Source organism: Bombina bombina, chromosome 1 (assembly GCF_027579735.1).
Source record: "Bombina bombina isolate aBomBom1 chromosome 1, aBomBom1.pri, whole genome shotgun sequence".
In the NCBI taxonomy this organism is placed as follows: Eukaryota; Metazoa; Chordata; class Amphibia; order Anura; family Bombinatoridae; genus Bombina; species Bombina bombina.
This window is the reverse complement of record NC_069499.1, coordinates 717,371,874-717,395,641: the sequence shown is the minus strand read 5'-3', so window position 1 is coordinate 717,395,641 and position 23,768 is coordinate 717,371,874. Positions and strand designations below refer to the sequence as shown.

Below are 23,768 nucleotides of genomic sequence, written 5' to 3'. Positions count from 1 at the left end.
GCAATCAGTAACTGATATAAAAGAATGTGTGCAATTGACAGCTGTGTGGCATTTGGTCATCTTAAACCATTGTTTGCATACTTCAGTTTTACATCTAATTGTCCTAAGCAGAAGAGTTTTTCAGAGATAAATTACAGGAAAAGGGGACAAAAATAACTAATATAAAATATTTCAAAGATGTTCTCCTACATTTGTAATACTGGAGAATCCTCTTTAGTTAATTTAGGTGAATTACAGAGATTTTCAGCATTTTGCTGAATTTTAAGATCTATTATTAGAAGCAATGGTATTGGCCTCCTAGGTAAAGTTAAAGGGACATGCCACCCACATTTTTTCTTTTATGATTTTGAAAGAGAATGCAATGTTAAACATCTTTCTAATTTACTTCTATTATCTAATTTGTTTTATTCTCTTGATATTCTTTGATGAAAAGCATATCTAGATATGCTCACTAGCTGCTGATTGGTTGCTACACATAGAAGCATCATGTGATTGGCTCACCATGTACATTGCTTTTTCTACAAATAAGGTTACTGTATTTAAAAAATGAAACAAAATAAATTATGGAAGTAAATTGTAATGTTTAAATTTATATTCTCTATCTGAATCATAAAAGAAATATTTTGGGTTTAGTGGCCCTTTAACAGCTATGCTCCAATGGCCATTATGTAATCTGTGCTGCTTATGTGGGTAGTATGGGTCCTGCTGATAAATACAGGGAGCGCCTGCTATATTCCATCCACCTAGAAAGTGCCTAAATCTCACAAATAATCAGAAAATAAAACAGAAATTAATGTATTTTAAGGGAATTCATCATATACTAAGCTCAAAAGAATTAAAGGGACAGTGTAGGCCAAAATAAACTTTCATGATTCAGATAGAGCATGTAATTTTAAACAATTTTCCAATTTACTTTTATCACCAATTTTGCTTTGTTCTCTTGGTATTCTTAGTTGAAAGCTTAACCTAGGAGGTTCATATGCTAATTTCTTAGACCTTGAAGCCCACCTCTTTTCAGATTGCATTTTAACAGTTTTTTACCACTAGAGGTTGTTAGTTCACGTATTTCATATAGATAACACTGTGCACGTGAAGTTATCTGGGAGCAGTCATTGATTGGCTAGACTGCAAGTCTGTCAAAATAACTGAAAAAAGGGGCAGTTTGCAAAGGCTTAGATACAAGATAATCACAGAGGTTAAAAGTATATTATTATAACTGTGTTGGTTATGCAAAACTAGGGAATGGGTAATAAAGAGATTATCTATTTTTTAAAACAATAAAAATTCTGGTGTAGACTGTCCCTTTAAGTTAATGGATTTAAAATAATAATATATATATTTAGTAATTCTTATTCATCAAATTTTCCTCCATGAGTATCTACAGAAATATGCACTCAGTAAGTATAACTATAGATGTGTTTGTGAGGTGGTTACACACAGTACATACAGATTAACATCATATCATTTTTTATTTTTTGTTCTTTGTTGTTACTGTACAAAACCATTTTCTGATGACCAATACTAGAGGTGAAATTGATGTCTTTGTTTTGTCTACAGAGTCATTTTGTGGCTATCATTAGTCAAAATGACAGACAACATAAGCTGGGGGGATTTAGTAGATAACGCAGAAAGCAAAAATTACAAATATTTACAGTGTACAATTAAGTATTTGTTAGTTTTGTTTATAAAAGTGCTATAAGGCATATTCGTTTTGTATTGCAATAGCTGCTTATGATTCTGACTGCAATATATATATATTTTCTTAAAATTTGTAATACAATCATACTGGCTCTATGAATGATCACTGTGTATATAGAAATTGGCGAAATATATGTACTAAGCAAACAAAATTGGCTAAGGCGCAATATTTCTGTGAAAATCTGAACAATAATATATGTAACCCTAGAAAGTTTTGGAAACTCATAAATAACTTACAAAATCCACCAATCCACTCCCAACCCTCCACTGTCAATGTGGATAACCAAAACCTGCAACTCCCCTTAGAAGTAGCAAATGCCTTTAACAATTATTTTGTAGGATGCTCCACCACCCTGATTGACAAACTAATAAATGGCACGCATCCTGAAGCTACAAATGTGGATCAGGCCCCACTAAAACAGCAAAGACCCAATATAGAAAAGTTCAATTTTAGACCTGTACCCTTCAATGTCATTAAGAAACACCTCGATAATCTAAAAATGAAAAACCAGTCAGGACCTGATCAAATCCCAGCAATGCTGTTGAAGCTCAGTGCGCCGGCAATTGCTAAGCCTGTTGCAACCCTAATTAACGAATCCTTGGTGTCTGGATACATACCCAAACTCTGGAAAACTGCAAGAGTAGTGCCTATTCATAAAAGTGGGGAGTTAACCTTGGTTTCTAACTATCGTCCTATATCACTGCTCCCTGTATTGTCAAAAATCCTAGAAAAATGCGTCCATACGCAATTATGCGAGTATTATCAACTTTCTAACTATCTGACCCCTGATCAATCAGGTTTCAGACCGAATCACTCCACTACAACTGCCCTCCTAAAAGTTTGCAACGACATCCAAACTGCCATGGAACAAGGAGACCTAACTGGAGCTATTTTCCTTGATTTTGCAAAGGCTTTTGACACAGTGGACCATGACCTACTACTTCTCAAACTAAAAAACTCTGGTATTGCTGATCACCCGTTAACCTGGTTTAAATCATATGTATCGGATCGATCACAATATGTCTCTGTCTCTAACAGTGACTCCCTCCCTCTCCCAGTCACATGTGGTGTTCCCCAAGGTTCCATTCTCGGCCCCCTACTATTCACATTATTTATAAATGATTTGCCTAATGTCTGCAAATCCTCAACTGTACACATGTACGCAGACGACACTGTAATCTATGCAAACAAATCTGATCTGCTGCAGCTTGAAACAGTGCTCCAAGACCAGTTCACAGAGGTAGAAAAGTGGATCTCAAAAAACAAACTCTTCCTAAACACTGACAAAACGGTCACAATGATCTTTGGAACGGGACCTAAAATACATAAATTACAAAATTCCCATCTTCGCATCAAAACAAAATCCAATTGCACGCTGACCGCAGTCCACTCTTTTAAATACTTGGGTATGTTGTTAGACCCCAATCTATCTTTTGGACTCCACATAGAAAAAATTGCCTCTAAACTTTATCCAAAACTAGGTGCCCTGTACAGAAACAAATCTTGCCTCAGTCCTACAGTAAAGGAAAAGATTGTACAGCAAATGCTGATGCCTATCTTGGATTATGGGGACATAGTATATGCACCTGCTCCGCAAACTCACCTTAATAAACTAAATACGTTATATAACTCGTTCTGCCGCTTTGTGCTACAATGTAACTACAGGACCCACCATTGTGACATGCTAAAAGAACTAAACTGGCTGTCGCTGGAATCCAGACGCACCCTCCATCTTTCTTGCCTTGTCTTTAAGAGCCTTTCTGGGAAGCTCCCACCCTACCTGAGCAGAATGCTCTCCCCTGCTATTCCCACCTCCTATAACCTCCGATACAATAACAGCACATTATTTAGCTTGCCTCAATACAAAAAGAAAGCAGCTCGATCCTCCTTTTCCTACAGAGCGCCACAGTTATGGAATGACCTCCCTCACACTTTAAAAACTTCCCCAAGCCTAAAATCCTTTAAGAGATCCCTCTATACATATCTCAAAACAGAATGCTCCTGTCATGGTTGATTAAATATTTCATACCTGCTCTATGTTAAATGTTTGCATATATTGTGTATTTTTATTATTGTTTTTGTATTTTATTGTACCCTATTGTATCAATGCAATGTTTTGTGATCCCAGGACATACTTGAAAACGAGAGAAATCTCAATGTATCCTTCCTAGTAAAATATTTTATAAATAAATAAATAATACCTTTATTGGAGTAACATAGCTCACGGACAAAATGAGCTATTTTTCAGGTCCACCTGACTGTTAAAATACTTAAAAGTATTACAAATTTGAAGAAAAGGAGTGCTGTCACTGAGAGATTAAGGGGTGATATATATGGGAGTGCTGTGTCTACTAAAAATATATGTGTGTACACACACACACACACACATATCAGAAATCCGGGTAAACCTAGGATTACCTGGGTGAACCTGTCATTACCCAAGAGGCTGTTGGTAAAGCCTGATGTAATGTAATTCCCTATCTACACTATTTTTTACCTCTGCCTGGGGGTGCAAAGGAAATGAGGTTTACAAGTGGAGCTTTGCCCCCCTTGAACCCCCCAGACGGCGACAAAAAAAGATAGTGAAGATGTGTGAATTACAGTGCATAGTATATATGTTTGATGCAGCGACTCAATGCATTCTGAGAAGATTTATCATGTTACATCGGGCTTTACTCACAGCCGCTTGGGTAATGTCAGGTTTACCCGGGTAATGCTAGGATTACCCAATTTCTTACTTTACCCTCAGCATGCATATATATATATATATACTGTATGTATGTATAAATAAATATATATATTGCATAAAACATAAATACATTTAAAAGTACAGTTACACTCATATAAACACTATCTGATAATTTTTTATTATTATTATTATTATTATTAAAAGTTATAAGGGCTCAAAGATAAATGGTATAAGTTGTTTGACAAAAAAGGGCTCTAACATATATATACATGTCTAAATATGTGTGTGTGTATATACTGTATGCATATATATATATGTGTGTGTGTGTGTGTGCGTATAAACAAATGTATTTGTGTTTTACTGTATATTTACTGTACATTATTTCTCTTCACGTAGAAGAAAATGTAATATTTGTATTTCTGTATATATCTGCATAATGTTTTATTTAATATATATCTATACCTATATATCTATATAAATATATACAATTATAGTTATGTATACTGATGTATATAGAAATATATATTGAAATATATATATAATATATATTTCAATGTGAAGAACATTGGAATGTACAATATTAATGGAGCAGTCTACTCCAGAATTTGTATTGAATAAATAGATAGATAATCCCTTTTTTACCCATTCCCCAGTTTTACATAACCGACACAGTTATATTAATATACTTTTTACCTCTGTGATTACCTTGTATCTAAGCCTCTGCAGGCTGTCCCCTTATTTCATTTCTTTTGGCTCGCAAGGTACAGGTGACTGTGGTCTCACTCCCTTCACAAATGTTAGATGATTCAATACCCTTGGGAATCCACCTCTCTGTTCCAAACCTCCAGGTGTTTGGAGATTAATTGCCAAAGGAATCAATTTAGCAAGTTGCTTAAAATCAATTGTTTATTAAACACATATAATATACAGCAAGGGTAACAAATGATCTACCTATTGTGAAGGGAGTGAGACCACAGTCATCTGTACCTTGAGAGCCAAGAGGAGAGTTTTACCGGACAACTCTGAGGGTCCGGTCTGCCCAGCCCGCACTAGATCTTAGTGTTTCACCAAATGCACTTGTAATATAGCCCTTAGTGGCTGCACCACCTGACTGATTTTACTGACCTTCCAGCTAAAATATAGGCTCAAATGAAGATAAAATTGGCTAATATGCTAATATTAAATGCTTACAATGTTTATTGCAAAAAAAATATGTTAAATTATGCAACAAATGTGTGCTTTGGATATTTTATGAAACATTTACAAATAACATAATATTGCAAAGTATTACATGGCCTATACACCTTAGCTGTAAACATTTACCCATGGTGTATTCAACCTTTAACTTCAGTTATATGAATAATTAAAGCAGATAATACAATTTAACAAATAATTTGATAATATATATATATATAACAATTATATTTACTATTACACCCTCTAACTTTTCCTACCATTCTGTCTAGTTCCCTCTCACTTATGCTCATATTATGTATTTAAAGGACCACATTCATCATTTGATGAAGTGTTCAGACAAAGTTCCCAGCTAGGAAACCTGTCCAGTCATGTTCACACTGAGCAGCAGGCATTGTTCATCTGCTGCTCATATTTATCATTTCTCATAGAGGTTTTTGTGCAGCATCGCCCCATGCAGAGCAGGGCCTGTCAGTTATGTTGAATGAACGAGTTTGGGTTGATTTAGCCACTTCCCCAGAGGCAGAACTTTTCTTTACTTTCTGCGATGAGATTTTTTTTGTGAAAATGTTTCTGCAGGTCATTTTTAAATAAAATTAAATTTTAAATTAGACAGCTACACTAAGGCACCAGTTAAATTACAATGTGTTGGCTAACTGAAGAATAAAGCAATTTTTAATGTTTTTTTAATATAGTGCAGTAGTTGAAAATTGCATTGCAAATTAGCTGCATACAAAAAAAAGACATTTTAAAATGTCTCTTTAATAAATCTGTTTCCTTTTCTCTTGGTCTAACATAGAAATGTAGTAATAAAAAGATGCAGTGCTCTTACATTCAGAATAAACAGCTTTGCAGACTGGGAAAGGCTAAGAGAAAAAATATCTGAGAGCCTGTTAACAAGCAATGCGCTGCTGCTTTGCAGCGCTACTGCATATTTGACTGCTCACTTCAAACAGCACTTTGCCCTGGATGCACTGTGGTAAGGAAATTGTACACAGTGCAGCCAGAGCACAGCTCTGTTTGAAGAGAACTGTTTAATGTGGAGCAGCACTACAAAGTTCAAGCGCTAACAGTTCCTGCATGTGTCCTGTTCTTTCTGCAGACATGCTGCATTTTCTGCGATGACATCTCACATCACTGTATGTTCTGCCTTAGGGGCCACTTCCAACCAATACTCCTTAATTTAGCTGTAAGATGGCTCATATGATATAATGAAGCTGAGTGGAGCAGATGTGCAAGCCAGCTCCGTGGTCTTTCCTGCATACATGCTTTGGATCCTACATTATCTTTATGCATTGTTTTTTACCCACCAGTAAAGATACTTGTGATATCATGAAAATGTACCAGAAGTAAAGCATTGTGCTTACAATAAATCAAATGCCTCTTATCCTACTTTACATTATATGAAGTCCTGTTCTAACACAACATTTACGTGGGTATGTGTCTGGTCTGCCGGGAACAACTCTCTTTGTCATTGGTTGAGTTTTTGTATACTGTAGCCAGAAGAAAGGGGAGAGGTATGTAGAGGTGGTCAGTTAACTGGGAATCTTCTACCAGTTTTAAGTGACAAAGAGCTGTATACTGACCATAAAAATTGTGAATCCAGCTATGTAAGATGGCATACAGTGCTCCTGATGAAGATCAACACTGTTAATTAGGTATAAAGAGATTGAAGTAAAAACACGTTTATTGTAGCAAAATAAGATTAGTTTTGTTAAAGAACCAAACAGATATTAATACATTTCATAACTTTTATTATTATTATCGGTTATTTGTAGAGCGCCAACAGATTCCGCAGCGCTATAAACAAAGGCAGAGTACAACAAAACAAATATGGAGATCTACTGGGTAGAGGGCCCTGCCAAGAGTCGCACTGTTGTAGTCAGTTCTTAGGAAGGTGATCTGCAAACAGCTGGACTCTTAGGCATACATGCTAAGGGGGTTCAGGGGATAGCAATGGAGAAGAGGAGCTGGTATTAGGAAGGGTTAGTGTAGGTTGTATGCATCCCTGAACAGTAGAGTCTTTAGGAAGCGCTTGAAGCTTTCAAAACTAGGGGAGAGTATTGTGGAGCGAGGCAGAGAGTTTCACAAGATGGGAGCCAGTCTGGAGAAGTCCTGTAAACGGGAGTGTGATGAGGTAACAAGAGAGGAGGAGAGTAGGAGGTCATGAGCAGAGAGAAGGGCACAGGGGGAGAGTATCTGGAGACAAGGTCTGAGATATAGGGGGGAGCAGTGCAGTTGAGGGCTTTGTATGTCAGAGTGAGAATTTTGTGCTCAATCCTAGAGGCAAGAGGAAGCCAGTGAAGGGAATGGCAGAGAGGTGCAGCAGATGAAGAGCGACGTGTAAGGATGATGAGCCTGGCAGAGGCATTCATTATGGATTGTAAAGGAGCTAGGCGGCAGCTGGGGAGACCAGAGAGGACAGAGTTGCAGTAATCGAGGCAGGATGTCTAATTTTAGAGATGTTTTTAAGGTGGAAGAGGCAGGATTTAGCCAAGGACTGAATGTGAGGAGTGAAAGAAAGATCTGAGTCAAATGTGACCCCGAGACATCTGGCATGGGGGGTAGGGGTAATGATGTAGTTGTCGACAGTTATAGAGAGATTGGGGGTGGAGATTTTGGAAGAAGGGGGGAAAATAAGGAGCTCAGTTTTGGAGAGATTTAGCTTGAGGTAGTGAGAGAACATCCTGGAAGAAATGTGAGAAAGACAGTAAGTGACACGGGTTAGCAAGGAAGGAGATAGGTCTGGTGCAGAGAAGTAGATTTGGGTGTCGTCGGCATACAAATGAAAGTGGTGACGGGGCAGAGGAGGCCCCAGAGAAGGCTACACTAATGGTACGGTTTGACAGGTAGGAAGAGAACCATGAGAGGGCTGTGTCACGGATGCGAAGGATTGGAGGGTTTGGAGCAAAAGAGGGTGGTCAACAGTATCAAAGGCTGTGGACAGATCAAGGAGCATAAGCAGAGAAAAGTGGCCTTTTGATTTTGCTGGAAGTAGGTCGTTGGTAACCTTAACGATTGCTGCCTCTGGGGAGTGATGGGGATGAAATCCAGATTGCAGTGGGTCAAGGAGGGAGTTTAATGTAAGGAAATCGGATAGGCATGCATATAATAGTTTTTCGAGAAGCTTTGAGGAGAAAACTAAATTTTCTCAAAGATAATTTCTTATAGGGATAATGAATCTAAATGTTTTCTTTAACGATTCAGATAGAGCATGCACTTTTAAACAACTTTCTAATTTACTCCTATTATCAAATTTTCTTCATTCTCTTGGTATCTTTATCTGAAACAGAAGGAATGTAAGCTTACGAGATGGCACATCTTTGATTCAGCACCTGGGCAGCGCTTGCTGATTGGTGGTTACATTTAGCCACAAATCAGCAAGTGCTGCCTATTGATAATAGAAGTACATTAGAAAATTGCTTAAAGGGACAGTCATGTCCAAAAAAAAACTTTCAGGATTCAAATAGGACATGTAATTTTAAACAACTTTCCAATTTACTTTTATCACCAATTTTGCTTTGTTCTCTTGGTATTCTTAGTTGAAAGCTAAACCTAGGAGGTTCATATGCTAATTTCTTAGACCTTGAAGGCCGCCTCTGCATTTGACAGGTTTTCACCACTAGAGGCCGTTAGTTCATGTATTTCATATAGATAACATTGAGCTCATGCACGTGAATTTACAGAGGAGTGAGCACTGATTGGCTAAAATGCAAGTCTGTCAAAAGAACTGAAATAAGGGGTTAGTCTGCAGAGGCTTAGATACAAGGTAATCACAGAGGTAACAAGTGTATTATTATAACTGTGTTGGTTATGCAAAACTGGGGAATGGGTAATTAAGGGATTATCTATCTTTTAAAACAACAACAATTCTGGTGTTGACTGTCCCTTTAAAATTACATGCTGTATCTGAATCATGAAAGAAAAAATAAAAATATTAGGCTCCACCTCTCAGAGATGTGAGATTGTTCAATATACCTATAAAGATCAGATCACTGCATGCCTTAGCAAAAAGAGAAGACAAAAATAAAGCCAAAGGCCCATATTTATCAAGCTCCGTACGGAGCTTGAAGGGCGGTGTTTCTGGCGAGTCTTCAGATTCACCAGAAACAGCAGTTATGAAGCAGCGGTCACAAAGACCGCTGCTCCATAACCTGTCCGCCTGCTCTGAGCAGGCGGACAGACATCGCCGGAAATCAACCCGATCGAGTACGATCGGGTTGATTGACACCCCCCTGCTGGCGGCCGATTGGCCGCGAGTCTGCAGGGGACGGTGTTGCACCAGCAGCTCTTGTGAGCTGCTGGTGCAATGCTGAATACGGCGAGCGTATTGCTCGCCGTATTCAGCGAGGTCTGGCGGACCTGATCCGCAGTGTCGGATCAGGTCCGCCAGACCTTGATAAATAGAGCCCAAAGAATTAGAAAACATTTTCTTAATTTGAGTTCTAAATAACTTTAAAAACAAACAAAGCCTGTTAATGTTTATTCCATCCATCTGCTTTGTTTAAATGAAAACAACAACATCATAGTTTGGAAAGTGGAGCAAAACCCATACATTTTTATAGAGCCTTACCTCTGTGCAATTCATGCATTATAATTTAATCATATTGTGCCATATGCATCATAGTCATGTTAATGAGTAAATTAACTTAGAACAGCTGCATAACTATCCCATTTAATCATAAATCTTTTAGATGAGAGGATTTTCATATTTAACTGCCACGGTTTACAAATCAGGTGTATTCATTTTAGTAGATATTAGTAGATATTAAAAGTGGAAATGAAGAACAATAATGTAAGAAAACAAATACTTAAAGCAATGATATGAACATTTGTGTATGCTACAACATACAAACAGTGTGATTAGTAATTGTAATAGCTTTTGTAAATCTATATTGAATTTTTATTTATGTAATCTCTAAACTATTTGTCAGAAGACAGACACTTTCTAAAGCCTGGAAGGTCTCTCCAGTATGGCTTGTTCTCTACTTTGTGTGTTATCTTGTGAAACATATGTATAAAGTTGTGGAGAGATTTGCCAGTGTTAGTGAATGGGCTCTCGTGTATGGCTTGTTCTCTAGTTTGTATGTTATCTTATGAAACATATGTATAAAGTTGTGGAAAGATTTGCCAGTGTTAGTGAATGGGTTCTCGTGTATGGCTTGTTCTCTAGTTTGTATGTTATCTTATGAAACATATGTATAAAGTTGTGGAGAGATTTGCCATTGTTAGTGAATATTTTAGTTAAATAGTAGGGATATAAGAGGTTTTTTTTTGCCACACTTGAAGGGCCCTTACAGTTCTTAAAGGGACATAATGCACCTCTAAATAGTCCAAAAATGCAAATTCAGCAAGCTAGGATCTTCAAAATCATGCATCAACCAATTGGTTGGGGCAATTTGCAGCATTTCAGAATTTGCTTTTCTTCCTAATTGGAAAGAGTCCACAGCTGCATTCATTACTTTTGGGAAATAAGAACCTGGCCACCAGGAGGAGGCAAAGACACCCCAGCCAAAGGCTTAAATACTCCTCCCACTTCCCTCATCCCCTAGTCATTCTTTTCCTTTCGTCCCAGGAGGTTGGCAGAGAAGTGTCAGAATATGTTTTGTCTCTTATGGAGGGTACTACTCTTCGCAATGGGATAGGAATTTAAGTAGTAGAATAAAATAAGATGTTTTATTTCTCTAGTTCTCCGGTTATTGCACTAGCAATGGAGGATTCTGCTACTTTAGAGGGCACTCCCTCTATTCCTAAAGAGTAATTCCTGTTTATATGGCGAGGAGGCCCTAGTTCCCCCTCTCAATTATGTTCCATATGCCTTGATAATGTGATAATATCAAACATGTTTGATACCACAGAGCCGCCCACCTCTGAGGAGTTATCGTCCAGTGAGGTGCGTACCCTACATTGTTATCTCTATACACATGCAGTTTTCCCGTAGCATTGTGGATCCTCCATCTGGAGGGGGCCTTTTTTCTCCAGACGTTACTGCGCAGTTCAGACAGCGGTATCTGCGGCCTTAATGCTTTACCTCGCCCTGCGAAGCGCAAGCGAAAGGTTGCATATTGCACTCCTTCCCAGAGTACATCAAATAATTTTTGGATTTAACTGATAGGGTTATCCGAGGATGAAGTTCTTTCTGAGACTTCATAGTATGAACTTTCTGGGTCGGAGTCTGCTGCCTCTCAACCTCCAGCTGCGGAGGAACCAGACTTTAGTTTTAGGAATTTGCGCATCTTCTAAAGGAAGTTTTTAGCAAATTCAGGGGTTCCAGAGGTCATATTGCCTGATGAACCTTTATTTCCTAAATTCAATAGAGTTTGAGAACAGGGTGGTACCTTCCCTTCCCTGCTCCTGTTGTCCCGGGTATTCCACCTTGGACTGTACAGTTCCCTGCGGGTGTGATTGTCCCTGAGTGTTGTGCCTTTCGTTACAGAATTGCACACCTTCGCGTGTTACTCGGACATGTTTTTTCAGTTAATGAACGACCCTATCCTTATCGGATACAGGAATATTCAGTCTGCTCTTCGAATGGTGCACATTATTAGACATGTGGGGATGATGTAATCTCCTGATTGTCCATGTATTGAGATCTTTTCCAGTTTTTTTGGAAGCTCAGGGCTCCATTTGGCTGGTCCTGCGGTAGGCCTGTTTCTTTTTGGGCGTTAACCTACAGGTTGCCTTGTATTTTATTTTCATCCGATAGGATGTCCTGTCTGTTTTCCTTCTTCCCCTCTGAGGGAGGATTTATGCGGCTTGATGTTTAGGACCCGGATTGCAGGCTGGTCCTGTTTGGGTTCAGTTCTGTCTGGTAGCTGTTCGGACACGTGTCGCTGCTCTGCTTGGCTTGTCCGGTAGAGACGCCAAGTGCTCATGTTATCCTCTGTGCTCAACTAAGCATTCTAGAGGACCGGTGGGTCCGTGAGGCAGAAAGTATTGTCTCAGTCCTTATAGCCTTCAATTTGGATGACTGGGTCAGTAGAGTTCCGCTGCATCTCTCTCTCTTGTGTTTGGGGTTGTCAGACCCTAGAGCTCCTTCCCATGTAGTGGAGTGTTGGTGCGCTTGCACCCTCTTGGCACCCTCTTGCCGTCAAGTTGTGCGGTTTGGCCTTTTTTTCTTTTGAGGCCTTGAGAATTGTCCTTCTGGACTTAGTTCTCAGCAGCTAGTAGTTTATTTGGTAGTTCAGCTGCCTTGCAGCGGATGGGTTGCAGAATGTGACCAGCTACAGCTATTACACATTGACTGTGTACTGTCTAGCTGTTTTTTATTAGACCTTTTGGTCATCCTCTGTTGTCTCCATGTGAGTTGGGTCTTCTTTTAGAGACCTGGGTTCCCCTCTGGGATATGGTCGTTCCCTGTTAGGGGCACTGGGCGTAGTCTCCTTGGGCTCTGCTCGGAGCCGGGGATGCTGTGCGTCCTTTTCTCTCTATGATCCTCTGATTGTGTGGAGGTGATGCAGAGATCAGCCTTTTCTGGATTGATTTTGGACTCGGGGTATCCCCTTGCTTGTTGTCCTACGGCTGTTTGAGAGTCTATGGGCTCTAGTGTCGTACGAATTTTACCGCCTTAGCTCCTTTGGAGCATTGGACTTTGGCAAAAGGGGTGGTCTCTTCCTTGGGTTGGGACTTGCGAGTTATCTTGTTATCTGGGTTGTTCTGGATATTGCATTGAAATCTCCCTGTGGTCTTGTTTTTTATATCAGACGGGGTGTTAAGTTCTCGAATATTGTTGGTTTAAACAATTGGGGGCTCAGATCTGTTTTCTCCCTGGTGCTTCCAGTTGCTGAGGCTTTGCTCAGTGTTTTCCTTTGTGGAGTTGTTGCCAGACTTTTTGGCTCTAGGGCTGGTTCGGGGTTCCTGGGAACTTGGGCTATGTCCCTTTTACTTGGACTAATTGCCCTGGTCTCAGTTGGCCAGGTTGTCTGAGTGTTGATGCTCATTGGGCTGGACTTACATCTTTATGGTCGGTTTCTCTTGGTCAGCTTGCTGTGGTAACCTTATGGATTCACTGCTCTGCAGACGAATGGGTTTGCAGTGTCTCTGCTGCAGCTATTGCACATTGGGTGTGTGTTAGCAAGCTAATTCCTTAGGGGGATTCATTCCAAGTTCATCTGCGTTGGAGATTGATCTCTCCTTTAGCCTGTGGCTTTGTGTCTTGTGGGCAGGTGCTCTGACTTTTTGGCCCCATCCCTTTTCTTAGGGTGGGGGGCTTATTCTCCTTCTTATGGAGGTGTGGTCCTTTTTCTAGAGATTCTCTTGGACTCAGGAGGTTGGAACTGAGAGTTAACCTTTCAGAGAGGGGTGTTTTTCTCTGGGTTGTTCCGTTCCATCTGGAGTCTTGCTGGCTCTGTGTCGAGACTATGGTGGGCCTTTTGTTATATTCCTTTGAGTCTACCGCCTTGTTGTCTGTTTCTAAGGAGTCGGGTTGGCACCCGTGCTCTGTTGGGATGGCTGAGGCCATTCTTCAGCTCATTTTTGAGCTGGTGTTGGGGTTATTCTGTTCTGTTTTCAAGACCTACCGATGCTTGGGCTGGGCCGGTTGGGAGTGGGTTCTGAGATGCGTTGTCATCTTCAGGATCTAGGTTGGCATTGTAGCTAGCCCCCTGGGTTTGCAAGCTAATGGTCTCCGGTTACCATTCACCTTCGGGTTCTGGGTGTAACCTCTCTCTCTCTTGGTTGTGGAGTGGGTCTCGTAGAGGTTATGTGCTTCCCCTTTTAGAGCCCTGTGTGTAGGTCTAGCGGCTTTGATTGCCTGGAAGTGTGCCCTCTGTCTGGGAGTTCTCCTTTTGCAATCTGTTCTCTTGCTGGCCGCTTTTTACTTCTTAGCAAGTATTCTTCTGTGTCATCCTAATGGTGGATTCATGTTCTTGACTCAGAGTTTTTTGTCTGGGTCTGTTACACGTTCTTTTTTGTCTGAATACTATAGTATTCTTAGTTCTGACAATGTGAGGACTCAGTCTTAAGTTGTCTTTCGGTGGTTTTGCACAATGTTGAGAGAAAGGTTTCTCTGTTTCGAGGCCCGGTCCTAAACCTCTGGTTTCTGCTTGGTTTGGGTGTAGCCTCCCCTTGTCTGTCTTTGCCTTATCCCTTGGTGAGGGACCGCCTGTTGGGCGACGGTGTCTCCTAGATTACTGTTGGCTCAGTTGAGTCTGATTTTGCGGTCTCTAGCTAGGCTTCTGGACTATCTGCGGGTCAGTGCCCTTGGGGCCTTTCCTTTTCAAAGTTTTCTCAGCTTCGGACAAAGCAGGGTTTTTGTTGGGTAGTGGTTTTTGGCTTGGTGCCCTCAGAAAGGGCCGCCTATTGTACCCTCCCATTTTGGCATTCAGTGTCCTCTTTAGCGTTTAGCGTGGGAAGTAATGAATGCAGCTGTGGACTCTTTCCAATTAGGAAGAAAAACATAAATTATGCTTACCTGATAATTTCCTTTTTCTTCCGTTGCAAAGAGTCCACAGCTCCCCACCCCTTTTCTACGCTGGGCGTCTTTTTATTCTTCTGGCACCTTTTTTAACCCTGATATTTCTTCTACTGTTCCTTGTTCCTCGGCAGAATGACTGGGGGATGAGGGAAGTGGGAGGAGTATTTAAGCCTTTGGCTGGGGTGTATTTGCCTCTTCCTGGTGGCCAGGTTCTTATTTCCAAAAAGTAATGAATGCAGCTGTGGACTCTTTTCAACGGAAGAAAATGAAATTATCAGGTAAGCATAATTAATGTTTTTTTTTGGCCTCTCTAGGGATTCTATGCAAGAACAATTATTACACAAAGACGAGGTGTGTTTAAAGGGACATGAAACCCAAAATTGATAATTTAAGCTCTTTCATAATTTAGAATACTATTTTAAAGAACTTTCCAATTTACTTCTATCAAATTTGCTTAATTCTCTAGGTATCCTTTATTGAATGCACTACTGAGGTCTCGATGAACAAAATGGGTGAGCCAATGGCAAGATATATATGTGAATAGCCACCAATCAGAAGCTAGTAGTGCATTGCGGCTCCTGAGCCTACCTAGATATACTTTTCGACAAATGATACCATGAGAAAAAAGCAAACTAGATAATAGAAGTAAATTGAAAAGTTGTATAAAATTGCGTGCTCTATCTGAATCTTGAGAGTTTAATTTTGACTTTACTGTCCCTTTAACAAGCTCATAAGGAGACCACAGACATCAAATTTTAAAAATTGATCAACCTTTTTTGTAATGAAGCAATATTATTGGTTCTAACATAAATACAACATGAAGATATGCTAGTCAATTTTTTACCCAATATGACACTTCAGTGAGACAGATATTTTTTTCTGTCCACCGGCAGTGCCATAACTAATGGTTCTTCTGCGGTGTCCCAAAAGTGAGACAAAGCAGCCAGCATAATTAGTAAATGCTGCAGAGGTCAGAGCAGCTTGGCAAGCTAATATCTCCAGGACAATGCAATACTGAATGTCATTCCTAGTGACAGAGAGACTGTTTGAAACAGAGAGGAGCTTAAGAGCAATTTATTTTGGCTGCTGTGCATATGTGTAATGATTACACAGAACAAGTGACAACAGAATTAAACTATTGTTCCATCTAAGGTACTCTAAATCTATTAATAAATCATGCTCAGTCTGATTTATTACATTGGGTATCCCATGTGCAGAAATGGCATTTAAAGGGTTAGGAAAGTCAAAATTGAACTTAAATGGATTGGATGGAGCGTGCAGTTTTAAACAAATTTAAATTTACTTTCATTGTCAAATGTGCTTAGATCTCTTGGTATCCTTTGTTAAAAAATAATCCTAGGTGAGCTCAGGAGCGTGCAAATGTCTTTAGCCATTTGGCAGCAGTGTTTACAAAAGTGTTTATAGTAATGTTTTACATAGTTGCAAACATGGTTTCTAATGAATTTATACATTGTTGCAAACACTGCTGCCAAAGATTGGTACAGACACGTGCACAATCCTAAACTCGTATCAGCCTACCTAAGGTTTCTAAGGAATTTATACATTGTTGCAAACACTGCTGCCATCGATTGGTACAGACACGTGCACAATCCTAAGCTTGTATCAGCCTACCTAAGGTTTATAAGGAATTTATACATTGTTGCAAACACTGCTGCCATTGATTGGTACAGACACGTGCACAATCCTAAGCTCGTATCAGCCTACCTAAGGTTTATAAGGAATTTATACATTGTTGCAAACACTGCTGCCATAGATTGGTACAGACATGTGCACAATCCTAAGCTCGTATCAGCCTACCTAAGGTTTATAAGGAATTTATACATTGTTGCAAACACTGCTGCCATAGATTGGTACAGACACGTGCACAATCCTAAGCTCGTATCAGCCTACCTAGATATACTCTTTGTTGAAGAGAAGTAAATTTGAAAGGTGATTAAAGTTTTGACTTTTCTTCCCCTTTAAGTATTTAGTTGTGATACCAAACCCATATAGCAGACTTCCTGTTCTTTCCACTTAAATTGACATTAAACATATCTTGTTTTTGTCTAAAAATTGTGCTTTGTCCCACGAACCCTAGAGGGGCCTGAAAGATAAAATTGTGACCAAGGTTTTCAAAATGCTGCAAACTACCTAAACCTACAATTGATTTACAGAAATTGCAGGTTATAGATTTTGCAGTAGACCTCTCTAGGGAGGGTAGGACAAGACTGATTTTACACAAAAGTGAGAAGTGTTTAATAAAGAGACAAACTGAAAATTAAATCCTGCATAAAACATTTAATTAACCATAGTAAAAATTGCTATACACATTCATTGCTTATTTTAATTGCTTTTCCTGTACTTTTTCTTAGCAAAATGTCAATGTTCCACTCCCTCGTGTAAGTCTGCAGTGTATTCTGCATACTACATACTCTTGCTGGCCACAGCAGAAAGGCGTCCCATGTGATGTATTCCTGAACTGCTCTGGATTTACAAAGACCTGCATATTTTACTGATAAAATAACAGTTATACCTGTTAAACATTTATTTTATGCAGATCTTTTTGCCGTTGAGGAATTAGTTGCTGATTATTAATATTCTTTTATAAAATGACCATAATTACCAGCCTCCCTTATTCTTTGCTGTGTTGTTTTGGTGCCCTTGATCTGGAACTCAGTACAGGTAGCCCTCAGTTTACGCTGGGGTTAGGTTCCAGAAGGAATGGTTGTAAATCGAAACCGTTGTAAATTGAAACCCAGTTTATAATGTAAGTCAATGGGAAGTGAGGGAGATAGGTTCTAGGCCCCTCTCAAAATTGTCATAAGTAACACCTAATACATTTATTTTTTAAAGCTTTGAATGAAGACTTTAAATGCTAAACAGCATTATAAACCTAATAAAATAATCACACAACACAGAATATATAATTAAACTAAGTTAAATGAACAAAAATGTTTGCTAAACAGCATTATAAACCTAATAAAATAATCACATAACACAGACTTCACTTGCATTTTTCTGCAAACAGTTCTTTCTATGCATTCCAATCTGGACTGATTTATAGACAGGAAGATCTTGTTCCTTTGAAATCTGTTTGATAGCTCAGGTCTGGTTAAACTGATTAATTTCAGCTTGCTTGGCTTTGCTGCAACACAAGCGGACAGCTCCACCTACTGGCTATTTTAATAAATGCACTGCTTCTCAATGCTTTTCAATAGCAGTCACATGACTGGAAAACAAAGGTTGTTATTCTGAAACGGTGTAAATTGAACCGTTGTAAAACGAGGGCCACCTGTATAACAGTAAGTTTCACTGTGTAAGGAGTTCAAGCACAAACTGTGTGTTTTTCTTTTGGTATGATGGGAATATTGCCTCCATAGCTGAGCAAAACATCTATGTTATGGTTGTGGTATGAAGGCAATATCATGTCACATAGCTCACCCCACCCCTTACTATTATCACCTTGCTGTCTCTTTAGCATTATGACAGTTCTTGGGTTGGTTCTTGGGCTGGTCACCAGTGGTTTTGAATCAGCAGAATAGCACGGTGCTCTTAAAATCTGCAGCTCTACTCTTTCTCCTTGCAGGTCTAACTTCCATCATTGCTAAGAAAAAATTTGGAGTGTTTTCCAGAGTGTGATTCTAATAATTACTGTGGTTGTGCTGAGATGTTGTGGGAGTGTAAACTATTCAAATAGCATTTACCATTGTCTTTATTCTCAAGGTATTCTTTGTTGAATAGAATACCTTGGTAGGCAGTGTACATGTGTCCGGGGAACTATATGGCAGCAATGATTTCACATTGTTAAGAATATTCTTGCTACAAAACTGCTGCCATAAAGTGTTTAAGACATGTGCATGCTCCTGAGTATACCTACCTGCTTTACAAAAAAAACAAAGAATACTAAGACAACAAAGTAAATTTGATAACAGAAATAATTGAGTTTTTTTTTTTTTTTAAGAATTGTTCACTCTATCTGATACATTAAAGAAATAAATGTGTCTCATGTCCCTTTAAACAGTGAAAACTTCCTAAAATGTTTACAAAAAGCTGTTGTCTGATGGAAACTCAAAGGTACTACAGTGAATGTCAAACTTCACATTTTGGTCTTTAACTATTGGAAAAAAGAATAATGTAAAATGACTTATGGTGCATAAAGAGCCAAGCAGTGCTGTCTGGTGCTTCAGCCTAGTTTGTTGTAGAAATGTTTTCGCTATCACTGTTTTATAAAGTCGGATCACCTTGTTTTGCTTGTTTTTAAGACTTGTACGGTACAATAATTATATCTTAACTATCTATGATGTAAAAACACATAGTGAGATATTTTTCTTTTCTGCTTTCCGACAGGGTTACTTAAAGCAGTGCAGGAAACGACGGGACATGTTTAGTGACGAGCAGCTGAAGGTCATCTTTGGGAACATCGAGGATATCTACCGGTTCCAGATGGGCTTCGTCAGAGACCTAGAGAAGCAGTATAACAACGAGGAGCCACATCTCAGTGAAATAGGGCCCTGCTTTCTTGAACATGTATGTCTGCCTGAACCTACTTTTGTTTGACCTATTTTGAAATGGGGCACTACCTCATGGTTTAATTCTGCATTAACCCACAGAAATGGGTCAGTTACCTACCACATATAGTTCTGTTACAAAGCTGAGTGTCTAATACTATATTTAATATAGTTAACTTATTTGTGGAATCTAATTTTAACTCTATAAAGTGCAACATTATGCATTTCTTAAACAAGACCACCAAGCATGCCAGGTAAACAGCACAGCCCATCTCGGTTAGACAATTGTGTAAAGTGCAATATACAGTATTTGTTTTTTAAAGGGCATAATAGTGCAAGAACAACATGTTTATATGTTAAGAGTATATTATTTCTGCACTTTTCCTTGCATACAACTATGTCTATAACCTTTGCAAATGGATTAAACACATAGTTAAATTCAAATCCAGGATAGCAATGCGCTACTCGAACCTAGCTGAACACACCTGGTGAGCCAATGAGAAGAGCAATTTGTGTGTAGCCACCATTTACCAGCTAGCTCCCAGTAGTGCATTGCTGTTCCTGAGCCTACCTTGGTATGCTTATCAAAAAAGGATGTCTAGATGGATTCAGATTGAAAATAGAAGTAAATAACATGCTGTATCTGAATAATAAATCCTAAATGTCCCTTTAAAGAGTTATTAAACACCTCCCTACTTTTAAATAAAAAAGAGAGGCCAAAAAAAATAAAAAATAAATATATATATATATATATATATATATCAAAATGAAAAACGGCACTCACTGGACTTTTAGCATAAAAAATATACTTTTATTCAAAACAGATTAAAAGGATGACATAACATTTTGGGGTCCTTACAACCCCTTTGTCAAATGCCCCAACATGGCCCACCTCAGTGGTATGCTACAACATTTGAATGTGCACCCTGGCAGTTGCGGACATTGATGGTCTGTGCTTATCCTCCCTGGACGCTGATTTATATATATATCAATACAGACAATTCCATAGAAAAATACAAAGTGTTATAGTTTTTTAGCGCTGGTGCCCCTTCTTGATTAAAATAAAATATATATATATAATATATATATAACAGGTTTTCCACATCCTGCAGATTGTAGCTATTTGATGTACAGCATTTGCAGGTTACATAGATTGCTTTTTTGTCTCTAAGGAAACTGGGAAAAGCACATTTTTTAAACAAAAGCAAGTGGTGTTGTACAACTATTTAGATGAACATTTAATAGTAATCATATAAAAAAGGATGTCATAACATATAGGGAACTGACATTGTGGCTTCTAATATTTATAACTTTGGAGAAACATTCAAATATTAGTTCTTAGTAATAAAATAATAAAAAAACAATAAGACATCATGAATGGTAAACATTTTAGAAGTAGTTTTCAGTGTAAATTTAGGGAGGGCCAATCAGAGAAAGTAAATAAAAACTTATTTAAATGTGTATGGAGCTATAATTAATCATGAGCTTTGATGTGAGATTGGGAATACAGGATACATCTGTTTTTCTTGTCTGTCATTAGAATTAATGTTTCTGTTTTTGTAATACTTTTTCATAAATATTATATTTGCTAGAGGACTTCGATAGATGGCTTCTTAATTCAGAAAAGTATCTGTGATGCTGTGTAAATCTGCAGTTAAATGTACTTCATTTCACAGGGATTAGCCATTACACCTGGGCTAACCTAATACTCTTTCAGACAAAATACCTTCATTTCCTGTCAGTAGCAGGTGTGATGGGAGAATGTTTTCCATCCTTGTAAGACTAAGGAGGTTACATTGTAAAGAGATGACAGTTATTTTGTTTACTTGTGTTCTGAGTCCTTGCTAGTATTTATTCAGAAAAACACAGTTCTACACCACTTGTCTCTTAAAGGGATATGAAAACCAAAAATGTTCTTTTGTGATTCAGGCAGGCCATACAATTTTAAAAAGTTACCATATTCCTTCTATTATCAAATTTGGTTTGTTCCCATGGTATTCTTTGTTGAAGAGATACATAGGTAGATGTCTAGAGCACTAAATGGCAAGAAATAGTGCTGCCATCTAGTGCTCTTGCAAATGCTCTTGAGGTTACATCCCTTCTTTTCAACAAAAGATACAAAGAGAACAAAGAACATTTGATCATAGAAGTAAATTAGAAAGTTGTTTAAAATGGTATGTTCTATCTAAATCATGAACAAAAAAATCGGGTGGTTTATGTCCCTTTAAGCTTTGCTTATTTTTAATATGGGACAGTTATTTATAGTATTTAATAGTTGTCTGTACTTATCCCAAGTTTTTCTTCATCCCATACCTTTATCTATACTTTTTATTGTAAAATCCATACATAATATTAGTACCCTTCTTTGAACAGTCTTCTCTTAATAGAACATTTAGTAAATTGGCTTACAGGGCTGGACTTACTTACCGAAGTATGATACTTAGTGGACTGTGTGAAACAAGGCTTTCTGTTGATTTTGATTGTGCTTATTAATGTAACAGAAATGCAATGCAACGTTTTCTAAGAGTTAAAGACCTATTCTGCTCCTTCTGCTGCTATATATCGCTCTGCGTTTGCTTTTTTTGACACTGCCTAAATGACAGCAGCTGAGCAGTAAAATGCGCCGGTCCAGCGTGCAGAATGAACATTACACTTCACTTGACTAAATGCCCGAGGGCTTCAGCCTAGTTTATCGTGATGTTACATAAGTCACACAGGTCTGGCCTTGATCATCTGTGAGTATGTCAGGAAATGTCAAGAAAATTATAATTTCCCCTTTTTTAGATTTTTATCTGGTTTGAATGGGCTCCTATTATGTAAGAGCCTTTTGGTACAGTTCTGCTTTACAAGTACAGTCTGCAATGCCACTGTTTTTCATTTTCTAACACACGTTTCTCCCCCTGCTAAACAGTGGCTCTATCTGGGACAGTGACCGTGCTACTGTGCTGTCCAATGATACGTTTTGGGAAAATGTCAGTAGAGTCAGCCGTTTGATAATGTCTTGGGATAAAGATGACATGGCTATATACATGACAATACGTTGGGTGCTTATGAAAGTCACATATTGATTGGCCATTCATTCACTGAGAGGTTTCAGTTCCAATATAATTCTAGTGTATGATTCACATTTAAAGGGACACTATAGTCCTCTTATTGTAGAAGTAAATAGTCTGTATAGCATTTATCCAGGAGGTTTTATTACTGAAAATGATTCAGATAAGGATTTGTCTTTTTCTTGAATGCCTCCATTACTAATCTTATCTCCATTATTTTAGCATATGATGTACGGTTCAAACTGAAATATGCATGAATGAAATAAGACATTTTTATGCAAAATAGTTTTAAAATGTGTTATACCCTAGAAGTGACTGAAAAATATGTATGTATTTAAAGGGACATGAAGCAAAAGATTGGCAACTTTTACATACATAGGGGCCAATTTAGAAATGTCTGTCCAACATGATGTAGCGTATCATGTCCGACAGGCATCGCTGAATGCCAGCAGCATATTGCACATGCAGTTCACCAGAACTGCTTGTGCATTGCCGCCCCCTGCAGATTGCCGGCCGCAATCAGGTGGTGTCAATCAGCCCAATCGTATAGGATCAGGCGAATTGCAGACCACAGCCTCAGAGGCAGCGGACCAGTTATGGAGCAGCGGTCTTTAGACTGCTGCTTCATAACGGCTGTTTCCGGCGAGCCTAAAGGCTCGTGCGGAAACAGTGGCATTAAGCTCCATTTGGAGCTTGATAATTCGGCCCCCATGGGTCATCAATAGCACATTAAAAGTGAAATGCATTTAAAGTTTAGTTTTATGTCTCTTTAAAGGGACACTGTTGTATAAAACGTGACTTGTTATACCTATTACATTTATGGAAAGTGTTCCTTCTAGTTTATTTTGTATTTGAAATAGCTGGCTTTGCTCATTAAAGCCATCACCAGTTGTTTTCAAGGACATTCTCTTATAAATGGGGTGAGCCTGCAGGTAAAGCAGACATGCTAATGTTACATATGTCTAAACATAGTTAGAGATTGAAATGCTAATTATGGCTTGGTATTTCCAACTATTTCAGATACAAAAAAACTCTCTCTCTTCTACCCCCCACTTGAAGATTAATTAGGTATATTGTCTTGTGTTTACATAGCTTTTCTATAGAGATTTTCATTGTAGGTGGTGGTTTTTACAGGCAAATTTGGTTATTTCAAATAACAAAATAAAGGTAAACGATTGGTTTGCAAACAACTAAATACACAACCAGCATA

General features: G+C 38.6%; 1 protein-coding gene across 1 annotated transcript in view; it reads left to right on the top strand.

Annotated features, from left to right (window-relative positions):
• ARHGEF9 (Cdc42 guanine nucleotide exchange factor 9) overlaps nt 1–23,768 on the top strand; it is a 916,750-nt gene that overhangs the window by 723,391 nt on the left and 169,591 nt on the right. Inside the window, exon 8 of the mRNA XM_053699217.1 lies at nt 19,345–19,524. Within this exon, the coding sequence (XP_053555192.1) occupies nt 19,345–19,524 (180 nt within the window). The remainder of the gene's footprint in view (nt 1–19,344; nt 19,525–23,768) is intronic.